Below are 15,533 nucleotides of genomic sequence, written 5' to 3'. Positions count from 1 at the left end.
CTGAGCCTCAGTTTCCTTATCTGCTAAATGGGCAAGAGAAATAATATTCTCCCTGCCTATTTCATAAAGTTGTTAAGATCAAATGTTATATATGTAAAGAGCTTTCTGAAACATTAAATGGTGTGACATTAACACATGTGAGCTGTTATTGTAATTATTATTATTGTTATTATTTGCTACAATCTCTTGAAGTTGTTATGGTAATCAATGAGATTTCTGTGCTAAAAAATGGAAAATTATGCAAATAAGAGCCCAAAGACGCTATTATTCATATCAGAGAAAGATGCTACTAACCCACCCTTAAGATGGTTTTTATGCTGCTTCGATTATTTTACTAGAAGACGTTATAGATTTTCTCTTAGTTAGTCAGCCACCTTTACAATGACATACATATTTGAGATAATCTTGACTCTGTCACTTGATACCTGTTTAACCTTGGGCAAATCTGGGCCTCAGTTTCCTCCTCTGTAAAATGAGGGGCTTGGACTAGATGGCCTCAAAGGTCCTTTCCAGCTCTAAATCCCTGACCTTGTGATCCTTCTTAAGTGTTTTAGGTCTCAGGGAGCAAGTACCTGTCAGTTGCCTGGAAAAAATGATTTTTGATTGGTTCTAGTTGCCTTGTTATAGTAATGTTAAGCCTACGGTGAGAATTCAACCCTTTTAAAAAAATCACTTCTGTGTCTCGAGACATCCATAATTATTCATTTTTCATATTTTTTGTTAAAGACTAAAACCTATCAAAGAAATTAAGTTGAAGTAGATATAAAAAATAAAAAAAAACATTCATTTTTCATATTTTTTGTTAAAGACTAAAATCTATCAAAGAAATTAAGTTGAAGTAGATATAAAAATGTGAAGCATCTTCTATTGTTGTTGAACTTTTTTTTATTTCCATAAAGAACAAGAAAGTTGACAAAATTGAAAAGACCCAACATACCACTCAGGTTACAGTGATCAACAAGGCTAGTGAATTAAAAAAAAAATGATATATACAGGGCATCCTGAAAGTCTTAGTTCAATTTTAAGTTATTTAAATCATTAATGTTTAAAACTGCACTAAGAATTTTGTGACACTATATTAAAAATAATTATAGAATACATACCAGCGTCAAGACTAGACTAGCAACCCTGTAGAGCAAGAACATAGGTAGTTATTTTCCTATACTTGCAGGCCAAAGCAATTAGTGAACTTGAGAAGCCTCAGATTCAGAGCAGATAGTTGCTAATTGTCAGTTTTTGTCACATAAAATTACCCTTGGTAAGTAATCAATTATGCAACAAGCATTTATAGGTTGCTGACTATGTACCAGGAATTGTTCTGAGCCCTAGGAATACTATGACAAAAGAGAAAAAGTGTCTGCCCTCAAGGTGCTCACATTTTATCTTTTTCTCCCTCCTCAGTATGACTGGAATGAAAATGAAATGTATTTGTTCCAGGCTGTAATTGCTTTTGCCATGAGACAGTATTTTTTCCAAAAAAAAAAAGAGACCATCCCTTTCAGGTGAGTGAGTGTGTTGGGTTCTCAACTCAACAAAAACAAAACTCTTAGTTTGGTTGGGGATAGGGTTTTGGGGATATTCAGTTTAACCTGAAGGTCTACTCCCATTTCAGTGAATTGTTCAATGTATTCATTGTCGTAGAGTTTGGGTGAAGCAGATATTGCTCGACATAGGAAGACTGTCAGGGGTGGAAGTATGTCGATGGCAGTAGTATTTTCTGTCTTGTTCTGCCTGGCCCTATGAACAGGCATGACCATTGTGTTTCACTTACTGTTTCCCCATACCAGCTTCATTTAGGTTATTTAGACATTCTCTTCATGGAATGAGATCAATACTCTTCTTATCACTTTGTCTCTTTTTCTCAGGAACTCTTGTAAGTGTAGCATATGGTATTATCATTCTTCTTGGGTCATTTCATGTCACCTGAGCAATGAGAATTCTTCCTGCCCATTGACTAGTTGAATGGGGACTGGTGGTCTAGAGAATGTTGTCCTGGCTATAAGACCTACAGGGGAACCAGGATGAGAAAAACATACAAAAGGAATAGCGTATTTTTCTGTCTGGCAAATTGAATGACTGCAATAATTTCCTGTTTTCTCCTACTGGCAAGTTTCTTCCGGGGCCTCCATTTTGGCTAGCCATTCTTTATTCCCTTCCTGGCTCTACTTCTGCCTTTTTGGACATGGGCACCTTGTTCATCTTCTTTGGGTGAAGCTTTCCCCACGGCTGAATCAGGCAGCCTCTTCCCTCTCTACCATTGGAGACTCTCTGGAGACTTCTGTTTTCTTTTGTAGAGCTTATTGGCAATACTGGAAGCCTAAAGCTGTAATTAAAATATTTTGTATTGAACCTTTGCCCTTTCTTTGTCTTTGCTTTCTTATCCCATTCTTGGATCCTTTTCTTTAAGATCAGGAACAGAGTGAGACAATAAAGAATTAAGTGGACAGAGGGACCTAGTAGCATATGCACAATGATATCTGACACCTATCAGATTGGCTAAAATGATTGAAGGCAAAAACAACAAATGTTAGAAGGGAAATGGAAAAATTGGGCCACTAATTCATTGTCGGTGGAATTGTGAACTGACACACCGGCAGCTCTTGATCTCTTTTCCCGTGCCAACACTTAGCACAGGGCCTGGTACATAGTACGTGCTTGCTTAGTAAAGGCTAGTTGATTGACACTAAGGGCTCAGATGCTCAGGTTTCTATCTACTAACAAATCTTCTTTGGAGCCTGACGAGGAGGGAAGTTTGTAGGACTGAGAACTGGAAGGGATCTCAGGAATCATCTATTCCAGTGCCCTCATTTTACACATGAGGCAGATAGGTGGCACAGTTGATAGAGTGCTAGGCTGGAGTCAGGAAGACTCACCTTTGTGAGTTCAAAGCTGGCCTTAGATACTTATTAGCTGTGTGATCCTGGGCGCCATTTAACCCTGGTTGCCTCAGTTTCCTCATCTGCAAAATGAGCAAGAGAAGGAAATGGCAAACCATTCTAGTATCTTTGCCAAGAAAACCCCAAATGGGGTTGAACATAACTGGAATGACTGAACAACAACAATATGTTACAGATAAAGAATTTCTGATGCAGAGAGCCTAAGTCACTTTTCTGAGGTCGCACCAGTAGGAAGCACCAGAGATGAGAGTAAAACCAAGGTCTACTGACTCCAGGACCATTAGCGTTTCCATTATAATTTACTACTCGCCACATTGGCTGGGACAGTTGCTTGGCTGTGCTCATTTTCCCTCATCTGCTATCACTAATACTGGGCCAGGTTGGGAGGAAGCTTGGAGGGAGGGTAGTGTGTGTGTGTGTGTGTGTGTGTGTGTGTGTTAAGGGGTTGAAAGTTGTGGGAAGAATACTGTGAAGCTAAGTAAAGGTAGCATGATGATATAATACAGTGAAGTCAGATCAGAGAATCTGACTTCAAATTCCCACTCTGATATTACTTCTGTGACCTTGTGAGAAGTCACTTCACCTTCTTGGCCTCAGTTTCCTCACCTATAAAATGAAATGGTTGGACTATAAAATGAGGAGGAAGAGACCATCTGTGACCTATGGGGTTTATTTCAGCTCTAGGTCTCTGAGCCTTCTAACTAACACATACAGGTTGTCCCAAAAGTCTTAGTGCAGTTTAAGCTATTAAAACTTAAAACTATAAAGCTCTCCCTCCTTCCTACTTCCCTCCCTCCATTCTTCTTTTTCTCTCTCAACCTCTCTTTCTTTCCCTTCCTTCCTTCTCTCTCTCTCTGTCTCTCATTCCAAAAGTCTTAGTGAAGTTTTGAGTACTCTATAAATGCTTTGTTTTCCTTCCCTCTCCTTCCCTCCTCTTCCCTTCTATCTATTTCCTACTGTGTGCCAGGAACTGTGCTAATCTCTTTACATATTTTATCTCATTTGATCTTCACAACAGTCCTGTGAGGTAAGAGCCATTATTATCCCCATATTACAGATGAAGAGATTGAAGCAGAGATTAAGTGACTTGCCCAGGGTCCTACATCTAGTAAGTGTCTGAGGCCACATTTGAAATTTAGCCTGGGGGCCATAGTTGGGACTCTGAAAAGTTATAGGGCAGCATGAGCACTGAGTAACTAAGAGCAGAAGATGATGCGGAAGGGGGCCCAAAAAAGAGAGCAGGAAGCAAACATAATCTCCTTCATGATTTTGCCTGGAATGAAGAAAGGATAATGGGAAAATCATACCCATCTCTGCCCAATATTGTGTCTCTCCCCACCCCCATGTCATTCCACTTTTCCATATTCTTATTGCTATTCTTTTAAAAAAATAATTTATTTTTATTCTTTTAATTCACAACTATTTATTCTCTTTCCCTTCCACCTTCTCTGCCCCTTCCTATTAGAAAAAAAAAATAAACCCTTGTAACAAATATAAATACTATTGTGCCATAGCAAATGATAAAAAAGTTTCAGAGACCTGGGAAGACTTGCGTGAACTGATACAGAGTGAAATGAGCAGAACCAGGAGAACAATTTATACATCAACAGCAATATTGTAAAGATAAACAACTTTTGAAGGACATAATAACTGATCTGTGCAATGATAAGAGATTTTGCATCTTGTGTTTCTCCCTAGGGATGAAAATGTGAAGGTGTTTGATTTGAAACCCAGAATCTCCTTCTATTTCTTTGTCACTGCCCCTCCAAATGGGAGCCATGTTCCCAGAGAAGATGTGGAAGAAGCAATCAGGTGACATTTTGTTTTCTAATTAAGTGACATGAATATGTGAGCATGTGTATGTAGGTTTATGTTGGAGGAGACAGTCACCATCATCAAAAGGGCACAAGAGGAAGAATCATATCCAGAGGTTTCTTAATCCTCAGTTGGTTCAATTATCATTTCAAAAGCTTGTGAACAGTTATGGTTAAAGATTCTATTATATACCAATGTCAAGCCAATGTCCCTTCCTCCCTTGGGAATAAATAGACAGACTTTAGAGTAGGTTCTGCCTGAGAAATATGACCTGGGATCTATCTCAGGTGGGGCTGAGGGGTTCTTAGAGGCCTCTTGACATTTTATGCCTTCAGATCCACTAGCCAAAAGGAATTCCCATGTAGCCTTGAAATAACTTCCAGACAGAGATATGCTGGATCCAGCTCATATAGGCTTTGGAAAGCTAATTGTCAAATTTTCATTGTGAGCATTTCATTGTGAGCATTCGTTGTGAGCATTTCATTGTGAGCATACATCTCAGAAGTTGCCAAATGCTTGAGATTGGCTTGATTTATTGTTTTGTTGATTGTCCAGAGTCCAGACAAGACTTTTAAAAGTGATGGAGAAAATATGAATAATGAAGATTAAACCTAAAAGTCTGTTAGGTAGGGTTTTTTGTTTGTTTGGAGAGCTAGTTGTTAAAACATTTACCAACATACCAGGGTTCCAGGGTTGTAGGCTGTGAAAGTCCTGAGGACCAGTGGGACTTCCAAATTTGGTCCCTTTCTCCTTTCTGCTTATATGCCTTGGGACATAGCTATAGTCCGGCCTGAAATACCAGAAATGACCTGTGATTGAAACTTTAGCAAGGAGTACTCTTTTCTCTCTCATATTTCAATTACATTATGAACCTCAGGTCTTTCCAATTAACAAACCTCTTTACTGCCTTCCCTACGATGGAAAAAATGGCAGAGGTAATTTTTATTGTTTGTGGATTTGGACAAGAGGAGGTGGAGGTGAGTATTCTGTATGGAGTCTGCATGTAGTGTTGGTTAAAGAGCTGATGTTGAAATTAGGAAGACCCTGGTTCAAGCCCTGCCTCTGCCACCTGCTGGTGGTATGACCCTGGGCCAGTCACATAACTTCTCAGTACTGGTGATAGGCTGAATTGTAGAGATGTTTAGCCTTTGATGTTTCTACAATGAAATCTTAGGTCTGGTTTCCTCTCCAACTCCTCCCCCCCCACCTTGCCACCAGAAATCAGTTTAAATGTTCTGAGAAAATACTGTCAGGCAGCTAAGTGGCACGGTGGATAGAGCACCGACCCTGGAGTCAGGAGGACCTGAATGCAAATTCAACCTCAGACACATAACACTTACTAGCAGTGTGACTCACTTAACCCCAATTGCCTCACAAAGAGAAAATAGTATCAATTCAGTCCAGAATGCTGAGTATTCAGCTGTTCCTTCCCTTCTAAGAAACAGACTAATCTCATCTGGTATAGACAGAGATAACTTGAAACCACTTAAAACATTTTGTGAATTTGTGAAAAGTGCTCTGAGTTTTCATTTGGGGTACATTGATGAAATTCCAAGAACCCCAAAGAACTCTTTCCTCATTCCTCATTTCCAGGTGTATATAGGTATGTTTTATATGTGTATGCATGCATGCATGTATGTGTTATGTGTGTGCATGCATAAGTGTGTGTATATATGTATATGTGTATCTATAGTATGTATCAGTATCTGTATCTGTATATGTATATATACACATATATAATATAGATACATACATACACATACATATGTATTTTAGATATATATATATGTTGTTGTTTTCATGTCTGACTCTTCGTGGCCCCATGGATTATAGCATGCCAGGCCCTTCTGTCCTCCACTGTCTCTTGAAGTCTATCCAAGCTAATGTTTGTTGTTTCCATGACACCATCTGTCTATCCTGTCCTCTGCCACTCCCTTTTCCTTTTGCCTTTAATCTTTCCCAATGTCAGGGTCTTTTCCAATGAGTTCTGTTTTCTCATTATGTAGTGCATTTATTTATTTACTTATTCATTTCTCTTGTAGGTTCTTTCTTTAATTAGTTGTGTTCTTAATTACAGGCACTCTAGGGGCCGTATCAATGATGCCTTCCGCCTGAATGACAACAGCCTGGAATTTGTGGGCATCCCCACCACACTGGCACCTCCTTCTGAGCCACCTGTCACTGCATGGTTAATTGCATTTGGAGTGGTCATGGGAATGGTGATGATTGGAATTTTATTCCTAATCTATACTGGAATCAGAGACCGAAAGAAGTAAGTAGCCTTTTCTAGAGGCCTACATACTTAATTGTAGTAAGGATTAAAACTTCAATACCCCTATATTCTTTTTGTTTTTGTTTTTTTTGCTTTTTGATGAGGCAGTTGGGGTTAAGTGACTTGCCCAAGGTCACACAGCTAGTAAGTGTGAAGTGTCTGAGGCCGGATTTGAACTCAGTCCTCCTGACTCCAAGGCCAGAGCTTTATCCACTGCACCACCTAGCTGCCCCAATACTCCTATATTCTAATGGGCCTGTGATCTCATTGATGGGGACACTGTCTCCAAGATGTAGATTGCAACCCATCTTGACTATATCCTCCTGTAAATCCCCCCAGCAAGGATTTGTCCAACCTACGGGGGATCTTCCTCTCATCCATGACATATATGGGTATCAATAAGGTTTGTACGCTGAATGGAAAACTGAAAACATGGTGTAGAGTTTGACAGTGATATTATACTCAAATAGAAATGGATCACTAGGGATAGCATATTGACTTAGAAAACCACAAACTAATATTATGTTGTATTATATTTTTATTTATTTTGTTAAATGTTTTCCAATGACATTTTAACATGGTTTGGGTTAAGCAGGAGTTTTGCTGCATTGAGTATGACCTATCAAGGTCTCTCTTAAGAACTTTGAAATTGATTATGTGACATGAAACACTGACACAGGACTGCCCAGCATGGCATGCCCACATCAGAAAAGGTGCTATGCTTTATGAGCAAAGCAGAATTAAAATAGCTCAGAAGAAATGTGAGATGTGCAGATTTAGAGAACCCACTCCAAATGTTCACATGGACCGTTTGTACCCGACCTGTAGTAGAGCATTCTGAGCTCGTATCAGCTACAGTCAGATGCAATGTAGCTTGACTCTAACTTGGTGATGTCATTTTGGTCCTCTTCAAGGACGAAGAACAACCATGAACCATGACCACTAAACTCAAATAGGAATAGATCCCTGGGGGCAGCATATTGATTTAGAAGACCACAAACTAACACTATCTCTGTTGTATTATATTTTTATTCATTTTGTTCAGCGTTTCCCAATTACATTTTAATGTGATTTGAGCTAATCAGGAGTTTCGCTGCATTGAGTATGGCACATCTGGTATAAAGGAAAGAACAATGAACTAGGAAGAAAAAGAAGACTTGGGCTGCTTAAAAATGAGAATAATACTAATTTCATTAGTTGTGTGACCACTTGCAGAAATCATATAACCCTTCTGAACCTCAGTTCCCCTCTGTGAAATGAAAAAAAAAAAAGGATCATGGATTGAGAGATGGAAAGGACCTCAGAAAGAAAGGAGGAAACTCATCTAGTCCAAGCTTCTCCTTTTACAGATGAGAAATCTGAATTTTAGAGAATTAAAGTGACTTTCCCAAGGTCAAATCCCAAGGAAGGATTTGAACCTAGCTCCCTTGATTTCAGAGACAGTGATCTTTGCACTGGCCATGCTGTGTCCATAATGCATATTAGGGTTATTGTGAAGATAGATTAGTCCTTGTCAAACAACTCTGTGTGATGAGGTGGGAAAAAAGCATTTGATGTGGATTCAGAAGTTGTTTAGTCATTTCAGAAGTGTCCTACTCTTTGTGATCCCATTTGGGGTTTTCTTGGCAAAGATACTGGAGTGGCTTGCCATTTCCTTCTCCAGCTCACTTTACAGATGAGGAAACTGAGGCAAATAGGGTTAAGTGACTTGCCCAGGGTCACAAAGGTAGATAGTGTCTGAGGGCAGATTTCAACTCAACTCCTCCTGACTCCAGGCCTGGCGCTCTATCCACTGCACCACCTACCTGTCCCAAAGTTCCTTACAATACTGTTTGCTTGTTTGTTTTTTAATGCATTAAAAATGCATTGGATTACAAATGAAAATAATTATATTAAAATAGAGTTGTCAAAGTATTTTTGCAAGTTTATGGACTCCAAGTTAAGAAATTCTAATCTAGATTATGTAGTAGAATGTAAACATTTGGGGACATAGACTGTCATTTTTTAATTATTGCATTTCCACTATCTAATACTTAAGTGAATATATGAAAGATTGGGATGTACCTTACATAGATTAAAATTTCATGAATATTTGTGCTTCTGCTTTATTAGTGGGCTGTAGGACAGCTAGCATGGTCTAGTGGATAGAAAGCCGGTATAGAAGCTAGGGAGACCTGGTTTCTAATTTTTCCTCTGACATAAGCTGACCCTGTATCTTTGGGCAAGTTTTGCAATCCCTCCATGATCCAGCCAATTCTCTGAGATTATAAATTGCAGCAAAGGTGCCAGTGTGTATTGGTAGAGGGAATTTTTCTACCTGAGAATTCTCTATTATCAGTGGTTCTCAAACTTTTTGGTCCTTAACACTCTTAAAAACTGTTGAGTACTCTAAAGTGTTTTTGTTTACATGGGTCATATCTATTGATGTTTACCACATTAGAAATTTTAAATGATAAATCTTAAGTATTTATGAATTCATTAAAATAATAACAATCTCATTATATAACATAAATAATATATTTTTATGAAAAATAACTAAAATAGAAGAGTGGCATTATTTTACTATTTTTGCAAATCTCTTTAATAATCTGCCTTAATGAAAGGTAGTTGGATTTTCATATCTGCTTCTGCATTGTCTGTTGAAATATATTAGTTTGATTGAAATATATGAAGAAAATCTTGCTTCACACAAAAAAGAAGAGGTTCTATAATAAGCAAATAATGTCTTAGTTTTAAGGCACTACTATTATGTATTAAGTAGTATGTATTACTATTATATATTAAATACTATTATGTAGTAACGTTAAGACAAAACTACTTTAAGAATAGTTTTGATACCACAGATCCCTTGAAAGGGTCTTGAGGACTCCTAAAGGGCCAAGTTGTTCCACTTTGGGAACTGCTGCTCTATTTCATTGAAATTGTGGGCCCAGTACCCATCCCTGCTACTAATTACTACGAATTACTAATGCTATCTTATTTTCATATAACAGGCGAAACAAAAGCCAAGAAGCAAAGCGAGCAGAGAACCCCTACGCTGAAGTGCATTCCATTGGGGGACAACATAATGCAGGTTTCCAAAACACTGAGGATGTTCAAACTTCATTTTAGAAAATCTTTTCATTTTCTTACTCATTTCCTTTCCTGTAAATACTAACATTATATAGTGAACACAGGTGAGGCTCCTGTAAATGCCCTCGAATACCCAAAATACAACTCTGATCGGGAACTGCTTCCACTCCAACAAAAAGTTACAAAACCAAATCTGCTGTGTTTCTATGATTTACCACTTTCTCAGAACTACACATCTCTTTAGTTTCCCCAAGAGAAAAAAAAAGTAAATAAACAATGGCTTCTTTGAGGCAATGAGGCTATTGAAGGAGAAGAAAAATTGAGTATATCAAGTTACTGTATTATTTGAGGTGGGAAAAGCAAATGGTGACCTATGGGTGTGAGACACTTGTAATGATGGGGTCCTTAGCAGGCTGATGGTCCACTAATAAGTGGAAGCAACAAAGCAAAGGACAGCATGAGTTACACATTTACCCCATTATAAGATTTTAGCAGCTGGCCCAGATGGACGCCCAAGTCTTGGGGCATGACTCTAAAGGATAGAGGTGAGGAGATTGGAAGGATTCAGAATTGGGGTTAATAGGGTGAAAGGCAGCAAGATATTATCAACCAATCAGTCAATAAGCATTTGTTAAATGCTTACCATGTGCTGAGGATGCAGGGGACAGCAAAGGTTAGTCCCTGATCTCAAGGAGCTCATATGCTAAAGGGGGAGACAATGTGCAAAATAATTATGTACATATAGGATATATGCATTTGTATCTAGATAGTAGTCTCAGAGGGAAGGCACTCAGGAGGCAGGGGGAGAGAGGAGGGAGACCAGGAAAGGTTTCTTGCAGAAGGTGGAATTTGACCTGAATCTCAAAGAAAACCAGAGAATCTTGGAGTCGGAAGGGAGAAACCAGTGGATCTGAAGTCAGAGGATCTGGGTTCACAGTCTGATTCTATTTACATCTTGTGTGACTTCACCTTAATGGGTCTCAGTTTCTCATCACTGAAATGAGGGGATTGTAGGAAATTATTTCTAATGCTCCTTGTTGCTTGAAATCCTACAATCTCCCCAGGTAGCTACTTTCCTATCATGAAACTTTTCCAGTTTTCTGAGTTTGGTAATTGATGTTATGATAAGGATTCTCAGAGTCTTCTGGAACCTTCTCTGTGGGTCCACAAGTGCAGGATGGATTCTGTAGTACCTTTATTGTTCTGTTATTGGGTCAGTGAGGGGCACTCATAGGTCATAAGCCTCTTGAGGACAAGAGCAATGTTTTTTTACTCCCCTCTCCTCCACCTCCCTAGCCAGAATACCAAGCACAAGACTGAGCGTACTTGTTGATTTGACCCGACACACTCCCTTAACCCTCTCCCTTACAACCACAGGATTCCCATTCCCAAAGACCAAATCATGAGCCAACCATTGAAGTTTCCCGGTGAAGGGGGTGGGGGGGTAGACTTCCCATATAAAAATGAGATGTACAGTTATGCTTTTGAATAATAATAATAATAAAACAATAACTAAAACAAAGAGAAAGGTGACTTTTGTCTTCAATAGTGTGTTTCTATGTGTGATCCCACAGTCAGTGGTGAAAATGAACCTCAGAAATCAAAGGTAGGCAAAGAGTGAAAAAGAGTGCATACTGTTTTCTTGGCTCTAAGGCCTACTTCACTTTGCATCAGTTCATGTTAGTCTTTCGGTCCTTTTTTGTATGTATTTGTATTTGTCACTGCTTACAACACATCCATGTACCAGCGTTTGCTTAGCCATTCCCCAAGTGCATCTACCTTATTCCTAGTTCTTTCCTACCATAAAAAAAGTTGATATAAATGTTTTGGTGCATATGGGGCCTTTTTTTCTTATCAGTGACCTCCAAGGAAACTTCTTAAAGGAAGAATTGGTGTGAGCCCACCGTCAGTGGGACCTGGTAACCCAGGCAAGTTTGGATGGTGAATTTTCACTCTAACTTGAAGACTATACCCTTTTTCAGGGGAGATATTGCAGCAGAGCAGAGAAGAATGCCAGACTAGAATTCAGAAGCCCAAGTTTGAGTCCTAGCTGCGATACTTTCTAGACTTATGACTCTAACTAAGCAAGTTGATTCCTTATGCCTCAGTGTTTTCCACAGGCAAAATGGGAAGAATAATTTTTGCATTATCTATCACAGAAAATAGTTGGGAAGAAAATACCTTGTAAATTTTAAAGCACAATAGAAACAAGCTATTATTATTGTATCATTGTGGTTTTACATTTTTTAAAAAAACTGATAAAAAAGTCTTAAGCCAAAATGTTTAAAGTGAATTTATGCAGATAAATTGATGAAATTCACTCATCCCTATGGAAGGAAGGCTCCAACTGGCTTCCAGAGCAATCAGACATTTTCCTAAGGGCCACCCTGGACTTTTCTAAGAGAAGAGGAGAATACCAGTAGCTTGGTGCATTTGGAAATCCTATTCAGTGGTTTGACAGATTAGCAATTGCTTTTTGTTGTTGCTGTTGCTTTTTAATTTATAATAGAACTGCTTCTGGCTCCAGGGGCAGGGATGCTCATCTTCTCTCTCTAAAAGGGCCCCTTAACTCTAGACCTTTGTATATAGATAGGACTCAATGCTGAGGAGCCTGACCGCCACAGAGAGGGATCAGATCCTTTTCCTTGAAGTCTCTGGATCTTTATTCCCTCACCTTGAGGCAGGTAGGTGGCTCCCTGCTTGGCTTGCAGTCAGGAAGACCTGAGTTCAAATGTGACCTCAGACACTTACTTAGCTGTGTAACCCTGGACAAGTCACTTAACCTCAGTCTGCCTCTGTTTCCTCAACTATAAAATGGGGATCAGAATAGCACCTGCCTCCTAGGGTTGTTGTGAGCATTAAATAAGATCAGATTCATAACACAGTTAGTACAGTGCATAGGGCACCTAGGTGACAGTGGGTAGAGTGCTGGACCTAGAGTCAGGAAAACTCATCTAACTGAGTTCAAATTGGGCCCAAGACACTTACTAGCTGTGTGACCTTGGGCAAGTCACTTAACCCTGTTTGCCTCAGTTTCTTCATCTGTAAAATGAACTGGAGAAGGAAATGGCAAACCACTCCAGTATTTGCCAAGAAAACCCAAATGGGGTCACAGAGTCAGGCACGACTGAAAAATGATTCAACAAAAACAGTGCCTGACATATAGTAGGTGCTTAATACATGCTTGTTTCCTTTTACTCCTAGATTCCTGGGGAAAATCACTTAAATCTTACGTTTTGCTCATGTCTAAAACATCCAAAAGGGGAATAGAAAGATATTAATTGTACAGTGCAGCTCACTTATAAGGACAGCTATTTTTTTCACCCAAAAGAAATGCTAACAATGCAAAAGTCTCACAAACACTCACTGACAAAAACTTAAAGAAGAAGCAGTAAGTTATACCCTCGATTATACTCAAAACATGAAACATTTTGTGGGACCGCTGAATCGACATTCCACCTGTGACTCAGCTCTGCATTCTCTTTCCTCAAGGTTCCTGTCGAGGTTGAGTTCATCCTCCTTTTGGTGTTCATCTCCTCCAAGCAGAGCTAGCTATATATGTATGTGTATGTGTGTGTGTGTGTATGTGTATGTATATACACACGTGTGACTGTGTGTGCGCGTGTGTGTATGTGTGTGTATATACACACGTGTGACTGTGTGCGTGTGTGTGTGCGCGCGTGTGTGTGTGCGTGTGTGTGTGTGTGTGTGTGGAGTACCTAAAGGGGACACTTTCCAAAGTGCAGCTGGTCTGGACCTGAGTTCTTGCTCACCCTCCCACACTCACAACATTGCCTCCAAGGCCAGAAACATCCAACTTGGGATCATTGTTCAGATGAAACACAAAACAGCAGAGTTAGTCAGCGATCTAAGGCTGAGCTTCAAAATTGCTGAGCTAAGCACCTGCTTTAGCTGGTACGCATTTGCAATTACCATTTTTCTAGCAATGGAAGACAGCAGCCTTCCCCCACTCCTTCCCAGAAAGAGAAAGTTGTTTATCATATGTAATTGAGAGCCCAAGAAGGCAAAATCATTTCTTTTATGACCCCCAGAATAGCAGCTCTTCCTGGATCAATGGCCAGCCCTCTCTGCACCATGGGAATGAGGAAAATGGAGAAGAAAGGACCACCAAGGGTTTACAGCATCATCCTAAGCACCAAGCCCTCTGGCATTGAGCCAGAACAAATGTGGCCCCCTGGACTCAGCTCAGAGTCTTGCAGAGCAGGAGAACTCACCTATTCACTGACATTACAAACTTTTATTGATAACTTGTTTTTGTTTATTTTATTGATAACTATTTTTATATCACCTTCAGCTCTGAATACATCCCTCCTCCCCTACCCAGTGAGCCAATTCTGGTAACAAAAAGTGAAAAAAACAGGAGAGAAAAAAGAAAGCAGTATAAAAAAATAACCAGTATATGAATGAACTCACAGGCTCAAGTTTTTAAAAAGCAAACTGACCTACCCATTAACTGAATCTCACAGTATTCCATATGCATAGTTTTCCAGCTCTCCAAATGAAAAGAAGGTGTATTTTATCATCCCTTCTTTTATGATAAGCTTGGTCATTATTATTATACAGTGCTGAGTTATTTTCTGTGGTTCTTTCCATTTACATCATTGTAGTTGTATATATTGTTTTCCTGGTTCCAACACAGGCACGAGCTCATCCTGGTTTGTGAAACACAATCTCAATAATTCTCATAGCAACATATGTACTTGCTTCATTTAAAAAAATTTTGTAACCCTCACAATGCTTTGCATATAGTAGGTATTCAATAAATAAATATACTATGGGTTTTTTTGTTAAATATTTCCCAATTATATTTTAATCTGGTTTCACTGCACTCAGGAGTGTTGTGATCATCTATGCGTTGTTTGACATTTCTGTCTTATACCTAAGCTCTAGGTCAAGGTCTACCTCCTATATCAATTCCATGAATCCTGCCATTGCCTCTCATTTCTAGCCCTAACATTCTACAATCCCATGGATTCCTACTATCTTAACAGAAATCGAGCAACAAATTCTACACTGTCTTATACTTTTGCATGTTATTTCACGTGCGTTAGCTGAGTCTCCTCAACTGGCCCTCAAGCTCTTTGAACGCTGGTACTTAAATATCTGTTGACTGGTTGATTGGAAAACTTGTTGAAATGGCTAAAGTCAAATCAACATACATTCATTAAGCACTTACTATGTGCCGGTCACTGTGCTAAATCTTGAAATTTTTTGTAAAAATATTAAGTTAAAGCTTTTTATGAACTTTAAAGTCAAACTTTCTGTGAAGTTTACAGAAACCTGGTTGCTCCCTGGTATAGCGCCATACACAAACAGGTGGCTTGATAAATTCTACTTTACAATGGAGGTGATGCTGAGGAACATGTAGGTTGGAGAGTACATCTCATCATCCCTCATGAAGTAGTAAGAATAAAATTGACTAGATTGTGGAAGTTTGGTTTCTTTATAAAAAGATG

The 15,533-nt window shown here is 39.1% G+C and overlaps 1 protein-coding gene across 1 annotated transcript in view; it reads left to right on the top strand.

The window, feature by feature from the left end:
• The window catches only part of ACE2 (angiotensin I converting enzyme 2), a 64,973-nt gene extending 54,825 nt beyond the window's left edge, over positions 1-10,148 (top strand). Inside the window, exons 16-19 of the mRNA XM_027835355.1 lie at positions 1,402-1,502; positions 4,596-4,709; positions 6,790-6,984; positions 9,978-10,148. Of these exons, the coding sequence (XP_027691156.1) occupies positions 1,402-1,502; positions 4,596-4,709; positions 6,790-6,984; positions 9,978-10,095 (528 nt within the window). The 3' untranslated portion in view covers positions 10,096-10,148. The remainder of the gene's footprint in view (positions 1-1,401; positions 1,503-4,595; positions 4,710-6,789; positions 6,985-9,977) is intronic.
• The last annotated feature ends 5,385 nt before the right edge of the window (positions 10,149-15,533 follow it).

The sequence above is a fragment of the Vombatus ursinus genome, unplaced genomic scaffold (genome assembly GCF_900497805.2).
Source record: "Vombatus ursinus unplaced genomic scaffold, bare-nosed wombat genome assembly UNPS02014814.1, whole genome shotgun sequence".
Taxonomy (NCBI): Eukaryota; Metazoa; Chordata; class Mammalia; order Diprotodontia; family Vombatidae; genus Vombatus; species Vombatus ursinus.
The sequence above is the reverse complement of the archived record's forward strand: the minus strand, read 5'-3'. Positions and strand labels throughout refer to the sequence as shown.